Source organism: Mus pahari, chromosome 6, assembly GCF_900095145.1.
Source record: "Mus pahari chromosome 6, PAHARI_EIJ_v1.1, whole genome shotgun sequence".
NCBI classification, from domain to species: domain Eukaryota; kingdom Metazoa; phylum Chordata; class Mammalia; order Rodentia; family Muridae; genus Mus; species Mus pahari.
The window spans coordinates 40,249,787-40,277,270 of NC_034595.1; the positions used below are offsets into that span (position 1 = coordinate 40,249,787).

At 38.4% G+C, this 27,484-nt stretch overlaps 1 protein-coding gene across 3 annotated transcripts in view; it reads left to right on the forward strand.

Annotated features, from left to right (window-relative positions):
- Positions 1-27,484, forward strand: part of Focad (focadhesin) — a 324,827-nt gene that overhangs the window by 175,713 nt on the left and 121,630 nt on the right. For all 3 annotated transcript variants that reach the window (XM_029539699.1, XM_029539698.1, XM_021199728.2), the window contains one exon: positions 25,704-25,838. In XM_029539699.1, the coding sequence (XP_029395559.1) occupies positions 25,704-25,838 (135 nt within the window). The remainder of the gene's footprint in view (positions 1-25,703; positions 25,839-27,484) is intronic.

Here is a 27,484-nt window from a genome sequence, read left to right on the forward strand (position 1 = left end):
TCTCGGTTTCTCTGTGTAGCCCTGAAACTACTGAAACTCACTTTGTAGACCAGGCTGGCCTCGAACTCAGAAATCCACCTGCCTCTGCCTCCTGAGTGCTGGGCACTACCACGCCAGGATCAACCACTAGGGTTATTGAAGAATTTCTGGTTGTTCTGTGTGAAAATTTCTGGCTTTTTAGTTTTGTGTCCCTCCCAGTGTACCCCCTGGCACCCTGTTATGTGATCATCATAGTTGATAGTAAATATTTGTTACCATATCTGAGAACTGTGAGCTAGTTTAGGTATGTATTCTCTTCTTTATATCTGGTTCTGGGTTTAATAGAGGGCCTAGCTTAGTAGGAAACTATAGCATTTACGTATTTATAAGACAGCTGGATTGCCCATGAAAGTTCTCATCCCATATTATCTCATTATTTCAATGACTTTCTTTGTAGAATATGCATGTTGAGTTTTAAATGTTCTTTTGTTGTGTAGTACATGGTTGTTATTTAAAAATCAGAAAATACGGGGCTGGAGAGATGGCTCAGCAGTTAAGAGCAGTGACTACTCTTACAGCGGTCCTAAGTTCAATTCTCAACAACTACATGGTGGCTCACGACCATCTGAAATGGGTTCTGATGTCCTCTTCTGGTGTGTCTGAAGACAGCTATAGTGTGTACATAAAATAAATAAATCTAAAAAATAATCAGAAAATACAAATTAATAAACTTAGAAATGAAAAGTAAGCCATAATGCCAATATTTAGAAGTAACAAAGGATGTACTATGTATAATTTTATAATGCTTACTGTTCATGTCTTTGTATCTGTATCCGGGCATATGTGCTTTCCTACAAAGTGTATGTATTGTTCATTCACCAGTTTGTGATTGGGTATTTTGTTGCTGTTTTTCCCCCTAAGTATGCAGTGCTGCTGTTTTCATCTTTAGAGTTAAACTTTAACATATATTCCAAATATTTCTCTAAGCTCGAAGTTGCTGGTCCAACTGAGTATAATTATAAGCCCAGCAATCTCCTCCTCCTGACTTGCCTTCTGCCCGCAGGACTTGGGATTGCTGCATTTCCCTGTCCATTCTTCTGTATGGTCTATCAGCTTTTCCTAAGTGTCTTGATGCTTGATAAGTGTCCTTTGGAAATCATGCCTGACCCTTGTACCTGGATTCTTAATAATTTCTGTTATGTATTCCTAGGACTTGAGTCTCCTCTGCCAATGCTAGCCGTGGGTATTATTGATGATTTAGTTAGACGCTACTGAGGGTCAGCTGCATGACAAAATGCCAGGAGAGCTTAGCTGTTTCTTGTTGTTTGCAACAGAAGTTTGTAGTTATGTTCTTGTAGTATGGGAGTGTATCATTGGGAGGAGACATCAGAGCATCTCTGGACTTAGCCTCCTCAGTGTGTTCCTCAGGGATGCCAGGCTTGAATGAGATTGTTGGAATCATTACGATAATGTGTGTTTTTATCCCAGGTGCCACGCTCCTCCTCTGTGGCAATATTTATGAGGGCTGAAACTCAAGTTAGTGCAGACGTTTTTGTCCTTCCTTCCTGTGTGAAGTTGCTGTCTACTTTTGCCTCTTTTCCCTGCCCTTGAAGTTACGGTGAATAGAGTTAAAGGAACCATCCAAATCTCCATCATCTCCCTTTCTTAAAGTGTAATGACAGAGCTGACCTAGGTAAATGCAGCATCCAATATCCTGGTACCTCCTGCTCAGTTTCACTGGCCTCAGTAGCTCCAGTTCCCAAAAACGTTCTAGCAGGTAAAATCCTGTAACACAGAGGGAGCATAAAAGAACTCAAAGGGAAAATGAGCTTTTTCAGCCACTGCATTTCACCTGATGTCAGTGACTCTTCCAAGTAATAATGTGGAGGTTTCCTGCAGAGTGCAGCCTGCACTGTTGGATGACCCAGGTAGCAGCCAGTGTGCTAGCTAGCCAGGCTCTTCAGGCTGTCACTGTGATGATTAATGTAGGAAATTGATGGTGGACTTCAAAACCGAATGCTGACACATCCAGCAAGCTGAATGCCTGGTCTTAGAAATAACTGGAGGTAGACAAACTCCAAAAGACTGTAATCTCCGTTTGTTATTGCTTACAAATGAAGTGTTATTGCAGCACAGGCACACCCATCCACTTGTATATTGAATGTTTTCCTGTTAAAATAGCAGCGCTGAGAAATTGTTAGCAGTGCTCACATGGAATAATGGGCTCGAAATGTACCCGCTACAGAAAGAGTTGCCAACACCCAAATTTCTCTTGCAAGATTTATTTCTGTTTAATGGTTGGTTGTTTGTGTATGGGGCAGGCACATGAATGTGCACGTGGGTGATTGCAGATGTCGACCAAGGCCGGAGGCTTTGGATTTTCCCTGGACCTGGCAGACACGTGTGAGCCTCTTGACAGGGGTGCTGGGAACTGAACCTAGAGCCTCTGTGTGAGCAGTGTGTGTTCTTAAGCACAGAGCCCCTGCTCCAGCCCCAGTAAATGATTTGCTTTTCAGTTTCCCTCAGACTCATTGAAAATACTATAGCAGCACGTGGTGTAAGCTGAGTGCCCTGCATGGGGAGAGAGTGTCACCATCCAGAGGCCTTAGCATTTTCTTATCAGGATCTTCCTCATTGATCCCCTGATACAGTGCTGAGGTCTCAGGAAGATAATATATCTCCACTATCTCCTTGCCCTGCTTTCTCTCCTGCACTTGATGGAGACACCTTTCATAGGACCTCCGTGGATCCACTTCATTGGATGTGTGACATGGCCTGTCACCTTGTGATGGAGTGTCTTACTGGAGACAGTAGAGATCATACACATGCACTTGTGAGTGTGGGATCATTACCCTAAATTTCTCCATGATACCCCTGACTATCACCTTTACGGTTTTGGTGTAAAGGTAGCCCACATTGAACACACACATACATACACACACACACACACACACACACACACACACACACACACACNACACACACACACACACACACACACACACACACACACACACACACTGCAGATTTTAAAAGTGTTTAGTCACAGCATTTATCATATATTTTAAAATTAAGAATTATTTCATTTATTTTTTATAGGACTTGTGATGATATGTTACGGGTGTTCAGTGTGCAAGTGTGCAGTGTGCAAGTGTCCGTTGTGTGTGTCTGTGTGTCTCTTGTCCTTTTTCTTTGGTTCTTTTTATTCTGTTTGTTTGTTTTGTCCTTTTCTGACTTGTTTGGCTTCGTTTTATCTTACTATTATTCTTTTGATCCCTGTGTGTTTTCTAAGGAGAGACATAAAGCGTATAGATTTGGATGGGAGGGGAGGATCTCAGAGGAAGTGGAAGAGGGAAAACCATAATCAGAATATATATATATATATATATATATATATATATATATATATTTCTTTTACTGAAAATATATATATATATATTTAGTATATATATTTAATATATACTAAATATATACTAATATATTTAGTATTTATATTTAATATATATATGGTATATTTTCAGTAAAAGAAATATAGAAAATGATTATTGTTTGAGAATTTCATACATGCATGACAGGTTCTTCAAACTCACTCCCTATCTTCTTCCCCTACTACTTTGTTCCCCCAAATTCATGACTCTTCCCACCGTTCAAACACATACACTTGTATTTTGAGTGTATGTGTTTGAGGTTCTCACTATGTAGCCCTTGCTGGCCTGCAGCTCTTAGCATTATGAAATCTTGCCAGTAGGTATAAAGCTTTTAGATCATTACCAGCTTGATTTTTTGATATCCTATAACAGTGTCATCAAATTCTAAGAGCAATGTCTATGACCTGTAATGTTTTGAAGGTCTTTGTGACCTAGTGAACAACTCACAAAGACATGATAACCCACATCTGACACTACACCTTTGTTTTTGACCTACATTCCTGAAAGAGACATTATTCTCCATCCCTGATATAGGAGAACTCCATTTAAATACTTGGTTTAGATTTATCTTATTTTTTGTGTATGCATATTTTTTCTGCATGTATGTACACAATGTACATGCCTGCTATACATGGAGGGCAGACGAGACTGCCAAATTAACTGGAACTTGAGTTAGAGAATGTTCTGCATCACCATGTGGATTCTGGAAACAGAGCCTGGGTACTCTGCAAGAACAACAAGTGCTCTTAACTGCTGAGCCATCTTTTCTCTCCAGGCCATACAGTTTTCTTATATATGAATACTATGTATTTTAGGAATTCTCTAATATATTGAGTTTCTAAATTGCATTTACAAAGCAGTTTAGAATTTCTTTTTCATCCCTTCCTCTACCCACTGTTACATTTCTCACCATTTAATCTGTCCTCCCCCTTCAGTCTCCCCCTTTCTATCATATGGGTTCTGTTCTTCCTCTCCCCTTGAAATACCCGCTCCACCCTATCCCATGATCACTCTTTAGTTTTCTGACATCTATAGGCACTCTACTTTAAACCCATGCATTGAAAGATTTAAAGTTAGGGCAATATATTAGAGAGAGCATATGTTCTTTGCTCTTGTTAATTTGGGTTAACTCACTCATAATGATTAATTCCAGTTATAGCCATTTACTTGTAAGTTTCATAATTTTATATTTTTTTTACAGCTTAATAGTATTACAGTGTATATACGAACCATATTTTCCTGACTCACTCATCATTTCATAGACATCCAGGCCATTTCTACTTTTTATCTATTGTGAATGAGACAAAATCCAACATCAGGTCATGTTAAAAGTTTTCTCTCATGTCTTTTCTGCTCTTGAGCATGTTAATGTGAAACATTATATTTATTGATTTATATATGTTGAACCATTCCTGTATCTCTTAGCTAAAGGCAACTTGATCATGGCAGGTGACTTTTTGCTTGAATTGGATTGTGAGTCTTTCTTTTATAGAGAACTTTTGCATCTATATTTGCCAGAGAGATTGGTGTATAGTTTCGTTGTTGTTGTTGCATCTTTATCTTCTTTCCTTTTTCTATTTTATGTCACAGTTTAAGAAATACTACTTTTACATCTCCTTTACAGGTCTGATGAATTTGTGTGGGACATCTGTCCGGGCCTGAGATTTGCTTTTTTGTTTGTTTGTTTGTTTGTTTGGGTTTTTTGAAAGTTATTTCTGCTCATTGTTTGTGTCTTCTTGGTTTATTTCTGGTAGGTCGTATACAATAAAAATTCATTTCCTTTAGGTTTTCCAGTTTGGTGGTATGTAGGGTTCTGATGTCCTTGGATTTCACTGGTTTCTGTTGTACTCTTTCATTTTTACAAACCATTGTTTTATTAACTTGGATCCTCTGACTTTCCTTCCATTGTTTGGGTAAAGGGTTGTCAGTCTTAATCTTTTCAAGGAACCAGCTGTCACTGATTCTTTGTATTGTCACCTTGTTTCTATTTCATCAGCTTCTGCACTGATCTATGTTATTTCTCCCAGCCTTCTGCTCTGAGATAGTGTCCGTCCATATTTCCTAAGGCCTCCAGGTAAGGCACATCATTGACTTGCTTCCCCAGGCTCTCTCTGAGTTTTTGATGTATTTGGAATTATAAGCCTCCCTCTCGGGGCTGTCTTCATTGTGTAGCATAGATATTGTCCTTTCCTTTTCATTTCATTCTGTGCATTTGTGATTTTTCTGTTTTATTTGTTCAGTGACCTATTCATCATTAAATAAAGTGCTAACTTTCCATAAACAGTATTGGTAGTATCTATTGCTATTGGTTTGAAACTTCGTTTCATTGTGGTCAGATCAAATACAAGGGGCATTTCAGTTTTTGGTATTTGTTGAGACTATGTTTTGTGTCCCAGCACGTTATCTATTTTAGTAGATGTTCCATGGGCTGCTCAGAAGAATTTATAACTAGTTGTGTATGGATTGTTTTGCAACTGTTAGATTCACTTGATATGGAATGTCATTTAACTCTACTACTCTGTTTTCATTTTTTGTTTTTTGCATGATCAGTCTATTAGGGATTGCAGGGGTATATATTTGTTTAGGATTATAATGTCTTTACAGATTGTTGCCTTTATTAGTGTGAGGTCAACTTCTTTAGCTCTTGTGGTGAGCTTTGGTTTAACATTGCACAGTGAGGTTCAAACTTGGATCTCCCTGATTCAAAAATACCAGTTCTCTTGCAGTTATTATAAATTGAATAGTTTTTGAAAAAAAGCTTTATTGAAATTCACATACAATAAAATTCATTCCATTTATTTACAAAGTGATTACTGTTTTTATGTCCATAGAGGCCTTCAACCATAACAACTATGTTTGGAACAGTTTCATCATCCCCAGAGAACTCTCCATATTCTTCAGCAGTCACCCTGGAATGATCCACCACTGTCTGTACCCCACTTTCAGCCTTATATAACTAGTATCCTACTTCTTATAACTCTAGAATTAACAGTTTGGGATATCTTATGTAAGTGAACCACACATATGTGGTGTTTAAAGATGACTTTTACATAGCATAGTGTTTTCTAGGAGTTGCAGGTTACATCCTCTTCCAGGATGCTATTCCTCTTTTTGTCTTATAGGAAAAGGTCAATCTTTTATCCGTTTGCCTACCTTAAGATAGTGTGTTCATATGTGTATGTGTCTGAATGTCTGTGTGTCTGCTAGTATTTTTCTGGTGTGTGCTTATGGATTATGTAGTTACCTGCAAGTGGATACTTGGCTGATGCCATAGGAATAGCTGTTAGTTCCTGGCTTGACTTTTTGGGAAGGAGGAGCAATAAATGTGTCTGTCGGTAAAATGGTACATAACATTGGAACTTTGTTTCCCACGAATGGTAGAAGACATTTAACACTGTTTTGTAAAGTATGAATAACTATTTTAAAACTTCATGTTTCCCTGTAAAATAAAATTTATGTAGGTGGATGGAGAAACCCTAAATGTCAGTTCTTAAGAAAGAGTGGCCACTGTGCCAGATATAATTAAAAAGTTGCAGTAGTTTTAGACGTCATATCCAAAGCTTATGTAAGATATAGGAAACCAAATAAATTATTTTAACTAAATTTTAATTATTTTAATTTTGCTGTGATAAAACACCATGACCACGAAGGAACTGATTTAAGCTCATGATTCCTGACTGTTAGAGTTTACTGTGGCAGTGCTGTTAGCAGCCACTAGCCAGCAACCAAGTGTTAAAATGTTCAAGATGATGGGCAGCTTTTATAACTCAAGCCACAATATTCTACTTCCTGGCCTCTGTAGTCTTACAAGCATAACATAATGCAAAATTCATTCAGTGCAACTTCAAAAGTGCCCATGTTCATAGTCTCAACAAAGCTTCAAAGTCCAAAGTTCAAGTCTCTTTTGAGACTCAAGGCAATTTCTTAATTGTTACCCCCTAAAAAAAGCAAATGATATGCTTTCAACATAGAATAGCATAGAATATACATTGCAACCACCAAAAAGAGTAATTCAGGAATAGTGAGGAAATAATGGACCAAACGCAAGACTGAAACTCAGCCGCGCAAAGGCCAAATCCTAAGGCTGCATGTCCACTGTCTAAAGGACATAGATGGCTCTGCCCTTCTAGCTTTGCTGCCTGAAACATACATCTTTTTCTTTTTCTTTTTCTTTCTTTCTTTCTTTCTTTCTTTCTTTCTTTCTTTCTTTCTTTCTTTCTTTCTTTCTTTCTTTCTTTCTTTCTTTCTTTCTTTCTTTTTTTTTTTTTTTTTCGAGACAGGGTTTCTCTGTATAGCCCTGGCTGTCCTGGAGCTCATTTTGTAGACCAGGCTGGCCTCAAACTCAGAAATCCGTCTGCCTCTGCCTCCCGAGTGCTGGGATTAAAGGTGTGCGCCACCACGCCCAGCTACATCTTTTTCTTAAACTGGTTCCACTCCCTTTGTGAAGTTCTCCTTGGCAGATATTTCATTACTTTGGCATGTCCAACATCTTGGCATTTCTAATACAGCCCAGGCTTCTCTTTCATAGCTTTAGGTAATGGCCTCTCAGGGTCTTCAACCAGGAGCTCTCCTGCCAGGAACACATAGCTTGGCTCTCAGAAGCCATGAAGTCAGATTCTATGACCCCTTTACTCTTGTATTCTTTATGCCCTCAAGGCTAGTATCATGTGAATGGCACTGCCAAGTTCTGCTTCTAGTGTAGGATGGACCCTGGCTTCCTGACCCCACAAGCATATAATAACCTGAATAAAAGTAGTGATTTTATTCAGTTTTCTAGGTGCACACAATGCCTTAGGCCTTTTCTTTCACAAGTTGGAAGGTTGCTCTGAGAGTACCTACTCCAGCTAAAGGCCTCCCCTCAATGGGACTGAACTTTTTATCTCTTCCAGAACAGGCTTGGCTGCAATTTGCTTAAAGGGCGCTGCTTTTTTTCCTCTTTAAACTGTATAGTTCACATGTTTATTTGTATGTATGTATGTATGTATGTATGTATGTATGTATGTATGCATGTATCATCCATCTCTCTCTGTTTCTGTCTTGCTCTATTTATCTATTTTTTTGTGTTACCCACCCTTTGAATTGCAAACCTGCATAATTGTCATTTATAACAACTGCTGCAGAGATCCAGTATTACTTTGCCTTGAAATAGCCTTTGTCAAAGGAATTAGACCATTGCCTTTAAGTTTAGACTCAAGCAAATTCTTAGGATATGGACAGACAGCATACAAGGCTTTGCCAAAATACCACACAAGTAGCCTCTGGCCATCTTTCTAATACTGTTGTTCCCTATGAAACATTGTTTCCCTTTTGTGTAGTGCCTCTGTAGTCTGTATGGCTCTTAGCATTACTCTCTTCCAAGATTCTTATAAGATGACCCATCATGGTCTGCTGATAGCATTCAACTGCCTTTGTAGTCCAGTGTTCCAGATATTCCACGTTTCTACAAAAATGAATATGGTCAGGTTGTACACATCAACACTGTGGCCTCTTGGTACTAACTTCTGCCTTAGCTACTTTTCCGTTGCTGTGATAAGATACCATGACCTAGGCAGTGTATAGAAGAAAGAGTTTATTTGGGCTTATGGTTCCAGAGCAGTGAGTTTTTCAAGGGGTGACAGCTAGAGGAGAGAGCTGAGAACTCGCACCTGGAACCCAAAGTGATGCAAGTTTTTAACTTCAAAAGTTCCTTATTCCCCAACTGTATGTATTTCCTCCAGCAAGGCTGTACCACCTAAATCCCCAGAAACAATAGCTCCTACTGAGCGCAGAACTTTGCGATGCTTGAGACAATTGGTGACATTTCTCATTCCAACCAACAAAGTTGAAAAATCAAATTGTATAAGAGATTCAGAAAAAATATTATAATGCTATATATACAATGAAATCACACATAGTGTGAATATGAGGATGCTATACATGCTTTTGTGACTTTTCCTTACTGTGTGTGATGATCACTCTTGTACATGTATGCTTTAAATGTTTTATAGGTTTGCAGGCACATATGTATGGAGTCCAAAAGGTGACACTGAGTGTCTTCCTCTCACTTTTCACCCTGTTGTCAGGATTTCTTACTTGAATCCAGTCATTGTCGTTTCAGCTAGTCTGTCTATGCTGTTTACTTTTGAGATCCTGTCCCTGCCTCTGGAGTGTCTGGATTACAGTTGGGTTGGGTTGCCGGACCCACCTGGTGTTTACATGGATGCTGTAGGTTGGAATTCTGGTCCTCATGTTTCTGTGGAAAGTGCTTTACCCACTGAACCTTCTTCACAATCCACCTGTTGTTTTCAACTCACAATTTGTCAGGGGCACCATATTGTTTTATCATCTGTTTTAGCATCTAATTGAATGAGCACATGGATATAATATAGTTAATGAATTTAAGATTGTGAGATACTTATTTTAGTTATTGCTGTTACTGTTACTTTTATAGAACACATTTAGATAAATGATTTCTTAATCCTCAAAATACCTTTATTAACTATTTGCCCTCTTACCTTTTTTGGAGGGAGGCAAGTAGACAATTAGATTAAAAATTGTTGGGGTGGGGAACAAGCATTTTTCTATACATGATTATTAGTTAAAAATAAACAAGCAGTTTATTTTTTTTTAAATTGGGATGGAGGAATAGTGAAGCTAGTGGGATTTTCCTGGAAGTAAAATGAGGAAAGTGATGGAGAGCTCTCCTGTCTCCCTTTACCACCGAATGCCAAGGCCTGTTTTCATTTCTTTCCTGTTCCTGACAGCCCCTCTTGTGGCCCCCTCTCTCTTCCCATCCTCTTCTTAATGTTCCTTTCCATGGCAGATAGACTCTCATTTTCTCCCTTGCTTACTAGCAGCTGCTGCATGTTTTCTCAGAAGGCTCCTTCATCACCGCTGTAGCACAGATGTTTTGCTGGTACTTTCTGAAATTGTATTGTATTGTAAGTTGTTGAGAATAATTTCACATGGCATTAATGGCTCACTTAGATGTGTGGAATTTTCATGGAAATTAAAATTTGAACTTTTAGTATTTGCTTAAGAGCTGCTTGGTTTTGTTTTGCTCTTAAAAGACTTGGGTGTAAGGTGTCAGTATTTATGATTTTCAGTGAACAGTTGATTAAAGGAGAGATCTTCATGCTGCTGTGCCCATGAGAGTAAATGGCTTTCTTCTAAAAACTATCCATTCATTCATTCATTCATTCATTCATTCATTCATTCATTTGTATGAATGTGTGCCTGCATGAGTGTAAATATACCATGTGTACACAGGCATGGATGGAAGCAAGAGCATGTACAATTCCCTGGAGCTGGAGTTATACTTGGTTGTGACCCATCTGTTATGGCTGCTGGGAACTGAACCCAGAACCTCTGCAAGAGCAGTATCCACTCTTAACTATTAAACCACCTCTGCAGCCCAGGGTTGAATGCCTCCTAAGGGATAGGCAGCAGGCAGCCACGGTTAGTTTAAACGGACTCTTTTCTCAGTTTACCCCTCCACCTTATAAAAGGATGCAGATCTCTATTTGTCCTCAGTGCTTTCTGGTTCTTCACTGTTGTTACCTGTGATAGAAAACTGAGAATATAAAGAAGTAGGTTTAAATCAAATCACCATCTCTACTGACGTCATTGCCGCTTCTGAATTTGTACCCTTTCTGTCTAATGATTACTTTGTAATATTGCAATATATTTATGTCTTGATTGTGTGATCATTGTGCAGCTCAGTTTAAAAAACACCCGAGTCTTATGGTCCTAGAAAATGAAAAATAGACTTGATTTGTATACACATTTTTATGGTAGGGACATTGGACAAGTGATCCATAGCAGGCTTTCACCCATGAAGATGTCTTTGGATAAAACTGTGAGGAAGTGGAATGAAAATGAAGGTTCTTAAAGGAAAAGATAGATATATATTTAAGCATTTAAGCATTTTTAGGCATTTTTTATATATTTTATAAAATGGATGATTGTAGATCTTGCAATGACATTTTATCTCACAGTATAAACATAGTAGACTCTTTTAGCAGTTTTATATTAAACTAGCAATATTTACCATATATTAGCAAATAAGTCTGTCACAACCCTCAAATTCATGATGTTAGATGCCAACTTGTGAAAAGTTTTCAAGACTCTCAGAATTGCATGAGCATAAATAATTCCTCACTGCTCTCTTATGCTGTGATAACCACTTTTCCTGTACAGTTGAACTGGTGTATTGAAAATTACAAAGGTTTGGGAATACTGAGGACATAAGTGCTCGTCCACATTATCTCCTCCATGGACACATAGCTGACATAGACTCGCTTCTTATTTTTTACTCCATATCTAATGGGTGACTTATGCAGTTACTTCCCACCTAGAGTTCTGTAATGCATGTTCCTGTATCAGCCGCTGCTACCTCTGAGCTTCTTGAGGTATGAAGTATGTTCTAACAACCACTGTTTTCTCTCATCCCTCTCACCAGTGTTCCAGCTTAGTATCTGGTACACGGCCCTGGTTCCATTTGTACTCCTCAAACTGGTGAAAAATAGACAAAGAATTTTGAGCTTAAGAAAATATTAGCTCTTCTTAACTTGTTTTACTCCTTAGGGTTTAATTTCATCCAACTTCAGTGAAAGCTTTTTCATAGAGTATTTACTCTGTGAATAATTTAAAATGTTGTTATGCTAAGTAATATATAGAACTATTACAACTTTGGGGATTTTAAAACCTTTTAGTGGTACTTTTTAATTGTATTTGTATATTTAACATGTTAAACATCTAGTTTGACTATAAGAAATGGCTTAGAAATTATACCATTCTCTTTAAATTCCAATATGAGAATAAAAGCTTTGACATTATCTTCATGCCTCTTGTAAGTGGAAGAGTGTAATTTTAGTTTGAGTTTTAGAATTTGTGGTCAAATTGACTTCTGTATGGGGTAGAAACCATACAGTTTCCCACCATTATAATTCTTTAAATAAAGTCTACAGCTTATTGCCTCACCTGTCATTTTCTACCTATTTTGAAATTCTAAGAATAATCTATTAATGCAGTTTAGTATTTTTCCTTTTTCTTTTTTTTTGTATTTTCTTTATTAGATATTTTCATTTACATTTCAAATGCTATGCAGTTTAGTATTTTTTAACTCAACATATAGTTTAGCTACTTCCTTCCTTCCTTCCTTCCTTCCTTCCTTCCTTCCTTCCTTCTTTCCTTCCTTCTCTACCTCCCTCCCCCCTCCTCCCCCTTCCCTCCCTCCCTCTTCTGTTCCCCTTCTTGTTCATTAGCTTTTACATGTTTGAAACAGTTGTTATTAGGTAGCCCTTGCTAGCTCGGAACTCTCAGTGTGTACCAAGCTGGCCTTAAAGTCTGAGAAATACACATCCTTTCTCATTAGGAATTACTATTACCCGTAGCTGATTATAAATCAGGACGCCCAGGCTTTCACCACATCTAATGAATCAGACACTGCATTATACCCAGGTCTCTTCCCCAGTGGAGAGACTAGTCATGCATGTGGTACTTTCAGAACATCCATCTACTTCAGCTGTGAAATTGTCTCTAAATAACAGCCAGATATTTGAGTTCCAGGGATTAGTGAACTATGGCTACCTGGCCCAATCCAGCCCACTATCTGTTTTATAAATAAGATTCTTTTGAATTATAGGCATGCCCATTTGTATATATAGTGTTTTGAGCTGGTTTTATGCTATAGGATCAGAGTATAGTAGCCTTGACAGTAATATTGGTCAATGTGTGGCTCTTTTTTCCCCCCTTATATATGTATGTATGTATGTATGTATGTATGCATGTACGTACAATCCACGCCCCCCCCCGCCACAGTTCCTCATCTTATTCCTCCTCTTTCCTCCTGTCTCCAAGAGGATGTTCCCCTGACTCCCCTTCCACGCCAGACCTTTCCATTCCCTGGGTCCTCAAGTATCTCAAGGGTTTGAGACATCTTCTCCCTGAGGCCAGACCAGGCAGTCCTCTGCTAAATTACCTTTTTTTTTTTTTTTTCTTTTTTAGTTTTAGTTTTAATTTTAGTTTTTTTAGTTTTTTTTTTTTGTACTCCCTTGAAGAGAAATTTGTCTCTTCAGATTTCAAATAGCCTCTCATCCTCCTTTATAGCCAGTGAATTTTCTTTGCAATTCACTGAGAAGTTGAAATGATTAAAAAAACTTGCGCAAATGTATAAAGCTACATCTGTCCACATACCTAATTTTGAGCTTATATAGCCTACTCTGTTACATTAATGAACTATACATGCTCCCATTTAAGGCCAAAACTTCCTATCTTATTTTTTATCATGAACAACTTCCATCTATTGTAGTATCCCTATTGCTATGCAAACATAGTGTATAACTTGTGGAGAAGACATGTTGTCTTGGATTTTCTTATTGTTTCAGTTTCTGTGCTGGGATTTGTACATATGGAGTAGTTTGTTGGTTGAGTCCATTTTTAATTTTTTTAATTTTGCTTTGTTGTTGATATTGTTCAAGTTCTCTTTCTTTTAATTATGAAATATTAACCTTCTTTCCCTTCCAGCAAAAGCCATATGATAGATGGTAGTCAGTCCTTCATTTATTCCTCAACAATTTATGGAGAAATGTTGTGCTGGACGGAAAAAACATGTTTACGTTTGTAAAACTTTAGTTGTAGAATCATTTTTATTTTGAGTCTTTGGATTTTTCAAGCTGATGAAAAAATCAATTTCCAAAGAAACCTGTTAATTTCCCTCCTCAGGTCCTAGTAGGCAATAGATTTTGTTCTTAAATCAATCTTCCTAAGGATGAGATTGTATCTACTGGAAGGTTCATTGGTTGTTTCCTTCTTATTAGGGAGTTATAGATAACACTATCTGTGTAAGTCAGCTACTCCTAGCATTAGATCTGTGTGTGTATAGATGGGATGGAAGAACCACTTCCATTAGGCGAAGATATATTGGAGCACCATCTTTTCAATATGTAATTTTTTTCCTACAGTATCTTTGCAGGCTCTGAAGTAACTACTTAACTTATCAAATATTTGTTGCACATAGCATATCAGTTTTCAGTATGAAAATTCAGACCGTACTTCTCAATGTGTGTGTTCATTGTAGTCTATTTTAAAACTGAAGTGAATGATATTTAAATTGCTTGGCATTTTTCAGGGGAGTGTGGATATGTTCTTAAAAATAGCTTAAATTGGTCTTTAACTCATAGTCTTCCCATGTCAATCCCTAGAGATTTTTGGATTTATAGGCATGTGCCTGCCATCATGGCCAAATGTAAGTGGATGGTACTTTGTTCTTTTGCTAGTAAATACTTAATTTCCAATGCTTTCAATTCTTTATCTTCTGGACAACCTTATTGTAGTTGTGTTTGGGTTCTTTTGGGGATGTGGTTACGTAGTTCTTAAGATATATTGATTAAATTTCTATTTTCCTTTGTCACCTTGGAGCCTTACCTTCATTTAAGAAAAAGACAAGGAAGAGGAGACGGCCTTAAAAATCAGGGTGAGGAGGTGGCTTTGCAGGTTATAGGGCTTGCATTGCAAGCCTGATGATCTCAGCTTTATCCCTGTATCCCACAAAAAGCAAGAAGTGCTGAATTGCATTTGTAACCCCAGAATTCCTGAAGTGAGCTGGGAAGCAGTGACAGGAGAATCTTCTGGAAGCTTGAGGGCCAGCTAGCCTGGAGTGTAGAGAGCAGCAGCAATCGGAGAGGCCCACACTCAGCAAGGTCGGAGGAGAGAACCAGGTCCCCAAAGTTACCCTCTAACCTCTACATGTGCACTGTGACATGACTCTCAATAGCGCGCACACACACACACACACACACACACACACGCACACACACACACGAACACATTTTTACCGTGGGTTTTGTATCAAAAGAGTATGTACCAAGATAATGAGTTCCAATAGAATCTAGTACCACTGAAGTGCTCCTGCAGAGAAGTCAGCTGAGAGTATATGAGAAGCATTTGTTCCTTACAGGAATGTGTTTCAGGAAAACTGCAGTTTCTCACTCTGAGGAATAGAAAAGAAACCTGATTAAAATCTGCCTGGCTGAGTTCTGTGTAATAGTTGTGTAAGTTGGTGTTTTTGTGGGATTCCTAACAGGGAGTGGAGACCGTTTCTGATGCTTTTGCCTGCTCCAAGGACCCTTGTCCTCCTATTGAGTTGCCTTATTCAGCATTAATATGAGTGATCTTATTGCAAATTGATGTGCCATGTTTGGTTGATATTTTTTAGGAGGCCTGCCCTTAGAGGAAGAGTGGATGAGAAGGGACAGAGAGAAGGGCAGAGAGAAAGGAGGAATAAAATATATGAGTGAATAAATAAATCAAAAGAAGTCTGCCTGGCCCCTGAGCTGGGACCCCTTGCATTGATTAGTCTGTTCCATGAAACACTCTCAGCAATTGCTTGTGTAACCTGCACACTTTCCCACCTCTTCAGGTATCAGAATGCTTTAAAGGTGCACTTCAAAATGCTGAGTTGTTTCTCTGAGTATCTTTGGAAATGGGACTTGTTAATAGACTATCGAAGAAGCAAATAACATTTCATCAGTTGTCACGGTGGGATTTAGAAATGTGCGTCTGTGTTCTTTGCCATGAGCAGAACAAAGGTTTAACAGATGTAAGAGAGACTGTGAGAGACTTAGGAAGCCACTCTGCATTTGTACTCATTTGTGTTTCTTTTCCTACAACCCTGCCTTCCTCATTACCTAGTCTCACACAGTAAAGCACTGAAATTGCATAAATAAACTCCTGTTAGCCATTTAAAAAATATTTATAACCTTTAAGCCCATATTATTGGGGTGAGACAGAGTGCTTTCCCCTCATTGTTTCCGTGCTATCGATTGTGTGTCTTTCGCTTCCTCTTATCCCTGCTTATTGTACTTTGGTAACAGAAGCATCCTGTTTTATGAATTGTGTGTGCTGAATTGGCTTAAGAGGGCTTCACTATGTGATGATGGCTTGAGTCCTTTAATTGTAAAGGCAGTTTCTTTTACCTTCATTATGAAAAGGGCACACAAGGCATTTTTCATAGTCTAAAGGTTTTTATAAAGCTTTCTCTCTGTTGGAGTAAAGAATCAGGACAAAAAGAGTAGGCTGCTCTCAGGAATTTCTAGAAATAGCTTTTGAAAGCAAGATTAGGAGATAGCGCTCTGTTCTCCGTGCAGGAACAAAGTAATTTTTTAGCACAGGAATTAAGAGCGAAAGCTCCTATGCTCCTGGGGTTTGTTGGTTCTCCCCATTGGTTATATAACAGCAGTAACCATCTTTTTCATCCCGCGAAGCACATTTGTATGCAGTTGTCTCAGTGCAGCCGTTACTGTCGCCCTCACACTATCCAAAGAGCAGGTGTTACTAGTATTGTTTCCATTTTGCAGCTGGGGAAACAGACAGAGAGATTAATGGCTTTGCCATAGTCACACAGCTATGAAATGGGAAAGCCTGGGGTCCCCTCCTCTAATCCTGTGTTCCTTCTGCATCTCACTTCACAGTCTCCTTAATCTTTACTCTCAGTATTGCTGCAATTGTTTGTAGAAGACGAACACAAGAAAAGTATTATTTTTCCTTAGCAATATAATATGCATAATGAAAGCACTTAGTATGGGATGAATCACTTCTCAGACCAAACTCAATGAGACATTGAGCCATTTGTATTTAGGTCTTAACTTGCTTTCTGCTTGTGGTTCATAGGTATGGTGCCTGGCTTGATTTTATATACTTACCTTTTTCTTGTTTACCCCTTACTATTGAATGGTGGATTTAGCACTTCTGAATGGGACTTCCACTTATGATTTTATTTCACAATCGTCTGGTTTGTTAACTTTGAAAAGTCCATTGTTTTAAGCTGCTCCTTGATAAGTAGTATGAGTTTTCTTCTGTTTAACTTGAAGATGGTCTCTTTGTTTCCATCTTAGTTTTAGCAGCAGCAGCAGCAGCAGCAGCAACCTTTTATCTTAAGAGGGAAGCTAGAAGATTATGTTTTTATTGACTTTGGATATTCTTAGGCACTATTTCTTTGGTGCTTCTTTTCTGTTCTTTTTATAACCTTTAGTGTCAAAATGCTATGGAGAAGTTAAAAGATAATATGGAAACTATATTAAGTAGAGCCGAGCGATATTCAGTTAAAAGTGCTAATACATGATGCAACATGATAGACCTTGAAAACTGCATCCTAAATAAAAGAAGCCAGCTATAAAAGAACACATGCTCTTGGCTTCCACTTACAGGGAAAGTCAAATGTAAGAGTGAACAGTGATTGGAGGAAGGGTGACAAGATGGTTTCACACCGACTTTGGTGCTCAGGGAACTGTGGGTGTGCTGAAAATTACTTACCTGGGGCAATTGTATGTGGGTATATAGATGATTTCCTTTAAAAAGTTCTCATTATAACTAATGCAAAATGTTGAATTCTTGTCCATTTCCAATCCAGGCTCCTTATCTGAACTGCTTACTGATGTCACTTAATTATAGGTACCATGTTATTCAGCTGCCACTCCCCACTCCTGTTCTCCTCCCCATCCCAGGAGTCCACATGGAGTTTAGCTTTCACATTTCCTAACTCTTCTCCAAGCTTTCTTGGTGCTTCTATTCCATTGGCTTCTGTGATCCTGATATTTTAAAGTTCCTGGCCATTTATTTGGGAACATGTTCCCCAATTTAGGCATATGTCATGACTCCTCATTATTTGGCAGGAATATTTCAGAACTAATGTTCTTGTCTTAATGTGCCATGCCATGGGAAATGTGTTGTATATTTTATTACTGTTAATATAGACATTGTTCCCGTGTTAAAGGTGATTTATGCCACATTTCTCTACTGTAATGACCATCTTGCATTTATAATTGCTTTGATACTATGCAATTGTCTTGCTTCTCAAGCTTGTGCACCAAATTTGGTACCTATCAGTAGGTGCCACTCCGACAGTGAGTCCTGTGGTATTTGTCTCTTGGCAGTTTTGTTTTTATTGCTTCTACATTGATCAGTTAGGATTCTTTTATAAGGAAGGGCTGTTCTCCTCCTATATCCATATATTCATTTCTCCATTTGCTATATCAATGAAAATTGCTACAATTGTAATATTATTGCTGATATTGTTGCTTATTCTTGTTGTTCACGTGCTGACCATTCAGAGCACTTTCAGGTTGGTTACTCTGTCTTCACAAGCCCTCATCCTCTTGTTGAGCACCTCTTTCTGATGTAAACAGTATACTTTATATCCTAGACTGAAGTTTTCACTGTCTTAGCCCTGAAGCCAACCAGGGTCATTCTAAGATTAAACTCTATTTGTAAATCTTGCTCAGCACTTTTTTTTTTTGGGGGGGGGTGTAACTTTCTGTTGCAGTATTGCATACTATAGATAATCAACTTAGAAGAAAAGAGTTTTATTTTTCTTCAGACTCATGGAGTATTTAGTTCATGGCTGACTTGTTTTGCTTTTGCGTCTATAACAAGGAACATCTTGTTGGGGGCGATGTGATGGAGACAGTCTTTTCCTCTCATGGAACAGGAGTGACTAGGTGAAGGAGGAAGAGACCAGGCCCCCATATCCCACTCTGAGAACAGGATTACTAACTGGAAACTTCCCAACTGCCCTAATCTGGAGGCAGTTCCTATGACATTGGATGCATGGGAGCTGATTAATTTCCAAAGTATAGTACTAACATTCACCTTTATATTTATACTTTTACCTTTATAACGTTTATTTACATGGGTTGGAGTTAGGATAGCTGACTGTTGGATTAATGATGCCCATGATTATTGTAAATATTTATTATATTTTATTTATTTTGTGTGCATGTATGTGTGTATGCATGTATATGAGTTAGTGCACATGCTATGGCATGGGTTTTAAGGTCAGAAGACAATGTCTGATTATTTGTTCTCTTTTTCTATCTTGCGGATCCTGGATGTTAAACTAAGTCTGTCAGAGATTAACAGCAGGTGCCTTTACCCTCTAAGATGTCTTACCAACCCACATCTTTTTAAATTTTTTTCTTTTAAAGAAAAGGTCCCATGTAGCCTAGGCTGACATCAGATGCCCCACTGAACTGGACAGAGAACCTTAAACTTATGATCCTCCTGTTTCCATCTCCTAGGTTCTGTGATTATAGATATGTGTGTGTGTGTGTGTGTGTGTGTGTGTGTGTGTGTGTGTGTGACCATCAGTTGTAATGAAAACATTTATTATTATTATTAATTATTAGGTATTATTATTAATTATTATTATTGGTTGTTGTGTATGTGTGTGTGTGTGTGTGTGTGTGTGTGTGTGTGTGTGCACATGTCATAGTGCATATGTGGAGGTCAGAGGGAAAATTTGTGGATCTTGGATGTGTTTTCCTTCTTTAATTGGATTAAGGAGCTCCAACTAATATTTTGAGGCTCCATGGGACAAATGGCACCCAACTAAGCCATCTAGCTGGCCCTCTATTCTTCAAGTTTTTAAACTCCAAAACCTTCAGATTATTATTTTTAAATTTTTCCACTTCTTTTCCCTTATGTCCTAGTCTTCCATTGGATTGTAAACAGCATCATTGTGAACTCATTTTTAGGTGGTCCTCTTTTTATAGTTACATGAAGAATTTTGGGGGTATGCATTTCATATTTCTTCCAGAGTGCTTCAGGTGCCCCAGCTCTCTGCCATTTCTGATGCCACACTCCCTGGCCTCTGGGTTTCGAATCCACCCTCTAAACCAGGACGGTCCTTCCAGGTCTTTAAGTGGGTTTCTCAGTTCCTAGTCTTCATCTTCACTAGGATGAATTTCATATCTCCTATTTGCATATGACTATTTTAAAAGAAGTTGTTAGGTCACAAGCAAGTATATACCTATTTATTTCTGCCATTTTGTATTCTCTTCCTAGATTTCCCCCACTCTAAACCCAACTACATATTATATCAATTAAAAGAAGTCATTTTGGGTAGTAATTGTGACTCAGGACTATAATTTCAGCATTTGGGAAGCTGAGGCAGGAAGATTACCACGAGTTCAGGACCAAACCAGGCTACATAGGAAGTTCCTGTCTCAAGAACAAAGCAAGACAAAACACAGAGCAAAAAGAAGTCAGTTTATATTGGAGACAGATTAGTTATGGGTTAATGAACAGCAGAGACAGAATAAACCAGCAAAAGCCAGACTAATCTGAAACAGCTTGACAGGTTAGCCAACCGAGAGGATCATATCTGCAAGGTTCAAGTAGCGCCATATAGCATGGATTATTAGGCTGCTGCCAAGTAGTCTCGAGGCAAGGTCTGTCATGTCTAATCAAGAATGGTTCAGTTTGGGAAGGTCAGAAGGCTAGGGAAAGCTGCTTTGCCAGAGGCTTTTCTACCCTTGTTTGTGGGTATACATTGCTTACATGCAAAGCCCTGCTTTATGTCAGGATTCTAGAACATTTGCTCCTAGTTCATGAGTCGAGTAGCCTTTAAGGCATCATTTATAAAACTTTTTAGGTAGAAGAGAAAATTTAAAAAATTCTCCCCAAAGCTGTGAATATTCTTCCTCCACACTCAGAGAGGATGGGTTCCCTTTTTGCTTCTATAATTGATGTCTAGATTTTTGCTGATCCTGCTAGTTCATCAACGTGTTGTTGCAGTGTGAGGCCTACCTTTTCATGGTGGATGGGTTTGTAGAACCATTTGAGTGGCAGCCATTGTCTGAGCAACGTTATACGTGAACACATTCTTCCCTCTTGTCTGTAGGATGGTTCTCTGTTACATCTTTTCATGAATCCTAGTCAGACACATCGAGGATATCTCATTTTTATCAGTTCACCCAGGTCATACTTCTGATGAATGTGCCCTCTTTCTAGTTTCCTTCTGTGTTGTTTGGTTTTGACCCAGATTGTGAGGTCCAAGGCATCTCAGTTTCTAGCTCATGTCCCGAGTTCTTTTTTTAATGAATTAAAGAGATGATTGCTTTAATCATCCTTATTTGGAATTCTTAGATTTGCTTGTTTGTTTGTTTTAAGATTTAAATTTTTTAATTATTTTATATTTTGAGATTATAATATAATTATATTACTTACCCTTCCTTTTGCTCGCTCCAAACTTTCTCATACACCCATTCTTGCTCTTTCAAATTCATGGCATCTCTCTTTTTTCATTAGTTATTGTTACATATGCATATGCATATTTTTATACATATGTATTCCTAAATACAAAAATATCAAATAATTCCCACACCTAACACTCAGACATCACTGCAGAAGAGGGTAATGAGAGTCTAAGAGGAGGAGCAGGAAGTTTGCTGTGAGATTGTGTCTCCTAGAATGTCAAAGAAAACACCCACATAATCTCACTGACTTGATTGCCTAAACATGAAATGACTATGCCAGCACCAAGAGATCTGCTAACATGATGGCACACAAAGTCAACCCTACACAAAGAACTCCTGGCATCTGAGGAATGCCGAGAGTAGGAGAAATAGTCTTCGCCAGGGAGAGATACACCACTTGCTTATCCAGCTCCAAGTGGTCACCCCAGTTCTTTTAATTCTTTGTTCTCACCCTTAGGTCTTTATTTCTGCCCCTCAGTGTTGTGTTTCCTTTAGGACTTGATGAAGACCAATATCTTGCATACAACTGTGTCAGGTCAGTGAAGGACAAGAACCAGGCTACGTGGTCATTGTCTTTTAACACATTAATATCGAGTTGAAAAGACAGTTTCCATCCACAGAAATAGCAAACAAGTGTATAATTAAATGCTAAACTGAGAGGCCCAGCAATTTCAGTGTTAGAAGTTGAAGGGGGGAAAGGAGGACAAAAAAGAGGACTTGAATTTTAAGAGAAAACCTTATTGAGGAAGTGTGATTTAAAACAGATCTTGAAATAACCAAGATTGGTGTTAGGTAGGGTAGGCATTTAAGGTAAGGGGTGAGCAGGGACAATCTGGGAGTGTACTGAGCAGCCCCTTTCTCTCTGGGAGCGATTAGAAATAGACAGGAGAAGAGAAGGGAATGCAGGTGCCTACCTTGACTTGGGCTATCAGATTACCACGTGAGCTTTAGCTGAGTCACAGTAATGTTAAGGAATAACACTTTGTGTGTCCCTGAACTCTGAAGTCTCTGGTGATTTATTTGTTTCTTAAACTTTGGTCCAAAACCTTTGTTCTAGGAATTCTGCGGCCCACCTGCTTTCCCAGCATACATACCTTTTGTGCCAGCACATGGATCTTCATGGTTGGCTTGCTATCTTGTGCATCTGCGTGACTTCCCCCCCATTTCTTCTTCAGGTTGCTGTCAAGCCTCACCATCTCTTGACACTCAATGGCAGGATTCCTACCCCCTGACATTTCTTTCCTTCTTAGATTCCTCTTTCAGCTCTTTTATGTCCAACATAATTCTAGTTGTGCCAGATAACTTGGAATCACATGTTTCACTTCCTTTCTAATATGGCTTGATAAATTCTTCAGTGGACTGAACTACGTTTTATATAGTGTTTCCTTCTGGTTTTGTGTACTGCTTCAGATATGTGCATGTGGCTTTGTGGGTATCTGTTAAGGATTTATATCTTTTAAAATTAGTATTAATTAATATTTTGAAACACTGATAATTTGCAATGCCACAGTTGTATTTTTGGAAGTGTGCTTGTTCTCATGTCTTGCCCATAGCATTCCCTTTTTGGTATATATTTGTCAGATTCAGAGCATATAGTAGATTCCAAAGCAGAGGACATCTTTTCTTTTCTTTTCTTTTCTTTTCTTTTCTTTTCTTTTCTTTTCTTTTCTTTTCTTTTCTTTCTTTTCTTTCCTTTCCTTTTCCTTTTCCTTTTCCTCTTTCTTTCTTTTCTTTCTCTCTTTTTCTTTCCCTCTTTCTCTCTTTTTCTCTTTCTCTCTTCTTTCTTTCTTTCTTTCTTTCTTTCTTTCTTTCTTTCTTTCTTTCTTTCTTTCTTTCTTTCTTTCTTTCTTTCTTTCTTTCTCCCTTTCTGGTGTTTCAGTGAAAGAAGAAATTAGAGCAAAACCCATAAATCCCAGTTTTTCTGCTATTTTTCCAGCCATTTCTTTTCCTTGGATGGGGGTGTAGATTTCTTAATCTGTATCTTTTAAGCATATATTATTCGTGTGTCTTTGACATTTCTGCAATTATGACTTCATGTAGCTTTTCCTAAATAATTTATTTTGTAGATAGAGATAAGTTGTATATATTAATTGCGGTGCAACAGAAGAGATGGGCATTTTAGCAAAATTAATCCTGGTTAAACTCTAGTTGGTCCTTTGTTGGCACTTTTCTTGTCGTGTCTTAAAATTTTAATAAAATATCTATCAGTGGAAATAATCATCTGTTACAGCTCAAATTAACATTAGGAAGACATTTGAATAACTGTAAAATCAGATTTTGTAATGACTAGGAACACTGGTTTAAAGAAATTGGGACAAGTGATGTAACATTTGTGTTTGCCTCCAGAGTTAACACCTTGCAGCCTCTTAATCCAAAAATACTTTAGAAATACTTGAATTATTTACAATCAAATTATCTTATCTCCTTAACATTTTTTCTAAGGCAATATTAGTTGAGAAGTTTTTGAATCATATGTATTATCCCCATTCCCAATTTTCTGGATGGGATATTTTACTTTTATCTTACCTTTGTACCTTTTTTGGTATATTTCTGGAAGTACATGTTAAAAAAAAATAGGCACACATATGTATATACACACATATAAAGTTGGAGTTGACATATGTGTGTGTGTGTGTGTGTGTGTGTGAGAGAGAGAGAGAGAGAGAGAGAGAGAGAACATGTGTGATACTGTCATTATTGTGACAAATACCCAAGAAGGTTACCTTAAGGGAGGCGCTTTGCTTTGCCTTCCACCTGCAGATGCTCCAACCTCAGTGTGGGAGGGGGGAGGGAAACCACCAAAGACAAGATACACCTTCATGAGCATACCCTAGTTGACCCACTTTCTCTGATGTTGCCACCTCTTAGAAACCTATTCAGTTGTACTTCCGAATGGCTTAACTCATTGATGTGCTTAGCACGCTCAGGCACTTCACTCTCCAAGAATTTTATGAGCTGCACATCAAGCTTTGATGAGTGGTTGGTGGGATGCCTGATATTTAAACCATAACAGGAATTGTTTGGTAATGAAGCATAGTTGTTAAAAAACAATTTTGTGAGGCAAGTTGCATTTTCCACCATTTAAATTGATCTAGAACCTTCTCTTTATGGCGACTACCTTATAAAATCTTATCTTTTTTATCATATTGTTCTCTCTTTTCAGAAGTTGTTTATTAGTTAAGACATATGAGTTAATGTATAGACCACTTGGATAAGTGTCTTGATTAGCATAAACACTGAATATCAATAAATATCAACTTTTCATACTTAAGCTATTTTCTTTTTTTTTCCTTTTTTATTGGATATTTTATTTATTTACATTTCAAATGCGATCCCCTTTCTTGGTTCCCCTCACCTCCCCTCAGTGAAACTCCCTATCATATCCCCCCACACACTTCTATGAGGGTGCCCACCCACCCACCCAACCACCTACCCCCACCTCCCTATATACATATGTGTACCTATAGCAGTCTCCTATACTGGGGCATAGAACCTTCACAGGACCAATGGCCTCTCCTCCCATTGATGTCCAACAAGGCCATTCTCTGCTACATATGCAGCAGGAGCCATTGGTTCCTCTATGTGTACTCTTTGGTTGGTGGTTTAGACCTTTGGAGCTCTGGTTGGTTGATATTGTTGTTCTTCCTATGGGCTTGAAAACCCTTTCAGCTCCTTCAGTCCTTTCTCTAAATTCTCCATTGGGGGCCCTGTGCTCAATCCAATGATTGGCTGTGAGTATCTGCCTCTGTATTTGTCAGACTCCTGTCAGCAAGCACTTGTTGGCATCCACAATAGTGTCTGGGTTTGGTGTCTGTATATGGGATGGATCCCCAGGTAGGGCAGTCTCTGGATGGCCATTCCTTCAGTCTCTGCATTTCCTCCTGGGAATGTCCTTATTTCTTCCTTCTTATATTGGCATGGAATACTTTCTGCCACTCTGTGCAGTACTGGGGATTGAGCCCATGCCTCTTCTCTGCTAAGGACTACTCTCACTGAACTCTCCCTAGTGACCTCCCCTCCCCTCCCCTCCCCTCCCCTCCCCTCCTTTCTTCTTTCATTTTTATTTATGTTTTGAGACAGGTTCTTGCTACATTGCCCAGGCTGGCCTTGGAATCTGTCTTGCAGCAATTATAGACTTGACTTGGAATCCTACCACCTAGACTTCCAAAGAAACTGGAATTACATGACTGAACCACTATGCCTAGCTTGTAATAATTCTAACTGAGGACTTCATAGGCGTTTGAGTTTTCGTGGTTGTTGACTTTTTACATTTGTTTCATAGGTTGTCTGTATCCGCTCCACTTGGAATGCTCTCTCTCCAAAGCTGAGCTGTGACATGAGACCACTCATATTGAAGACCCTGAGTGAACTCTTCTCTTTGCTTCCTTCCTTAACAGTCAATACAGTTGAATATGAGGTACGTGTTTAGAACCCCAAGAAGCTGATTGTTCAGGAAAGGTGTATGATATGATGACTGCTTTTCAAATTAATCCTTCATTTTTACAATTAGTTTATGTAACAGGAGATTATGTTTTTATTAAGAGAATTGTCAAGATCTTAAAAGCATATTTTATGTTAAAAGTACTGTTTCTAAAACAATAGTGTATAATATAACCATTAGTTTAAATGTTTTAAGTTAAAAAGTATAAGCATTAAAACTTATAGAGGCAGGATGTGCTTTTGCAGTTTTACGAGGTCGTGTTTATCATTTAACAGCCTGAAACCCTCCTGGGAATCTTTGCACTACAAGTAAGGTCCCTCTGGCGCTGCTTGGCATTGCTTCCTAGCTCCTCTTAGAGTGAAATAGTCAAACAATAAAAATTACACTTATGTCTTTACTTTTATAAGCTTCTGTCTCTTTTTCTCACCATTACTTTTCTCCTTTCAAAGAGCTTTAGAGTATTTTGGTGAATGTCCCATGTAGTGCCTCTAATAAACTACCATACCTCAATATTCTGTAACAGTCCTGTGTGTGTTTCAGGTCAGGTGATTAAATAGAAGTATCAGAAAATACTTCTCGTCATGTTAAAGATTTATTCTATTTATATGTATGTGTGTTCCACATGTGTGTGCATTTACCACGTGTGCCACATATATTTGTGTATCTTCAGAGACCAGAAAACGGTGTTGGATTCCTGGGAGCTGAAGTTACAGATGGATGTGAGCCACCAAGCATAGGTTCTGGGCCTCTAATTTTTGTCCTCTAGAATAGCAGGAAATGCTTGTCACTGCTGACTTGTTTCTCTAGCCCCAGTCCCCACCATTTCAAATACTGTACAATGAATAAAATCCCATCCATCATTGCTGAGGTTGAAGATCTAGGACTCTGCCTACAAAAGTACACACTGGGTCCATAGTTGCTGAATGAACTGTGGAACCAGTGTAGGATGTTGCAAGTTTATTTTTCTGTGTGGGCTTTTCTTTTATAACTATAAAAGAAAATATCTATTCCTTAATACTTTAAGGGAAAACTTTGAGTTGTGAACCTGAGGTCATATAGTACAACCATTGTCTTTGTTTCTGGCTGTAATACCTGGGTACTCAGTCTTATTTTGTCCAGAGCCTACAAGGTGTTTGATCAAGAGTTAAGTCTAAAATCCCCAGCAATTGCATGTTGGGCTCATTCATTTTCTGTTCTTAAGGTTGGAAAAGCTTATACTTTTGAATTGCTTATACTTAACATTATTGAAATTTTGGTGTGGATTACTTTGTGAAGTGGTTTTTATGTGTTGGTTTTGATGTTTGTATATTCGTGGTAGAGAAATGCCTTTGACCTAGACCATCTTCCAGATTTTGCATCTACTGGGTTTGTCCTTACATAATCAGCATTTTTTTCCTGTTATTCAAGCAGAGTGCATTGAGACCATTTAACTCATTTCTTTCTTCTAAGTCAGAGTGGTCTGAACAGGAAGAGTGCTCTGCTGGTTAGCAGCAGTGAGGACACGGTGGTGAGAACACAGGAAGAGTGCTCTGCTGGTTAGCAGCAGTGAGGACACGGTGGTGAGAACACAGGAAGAGTACTCTGCTGGTTAGCAGCAGTGAGGACCGGGTGGTGAGAACACA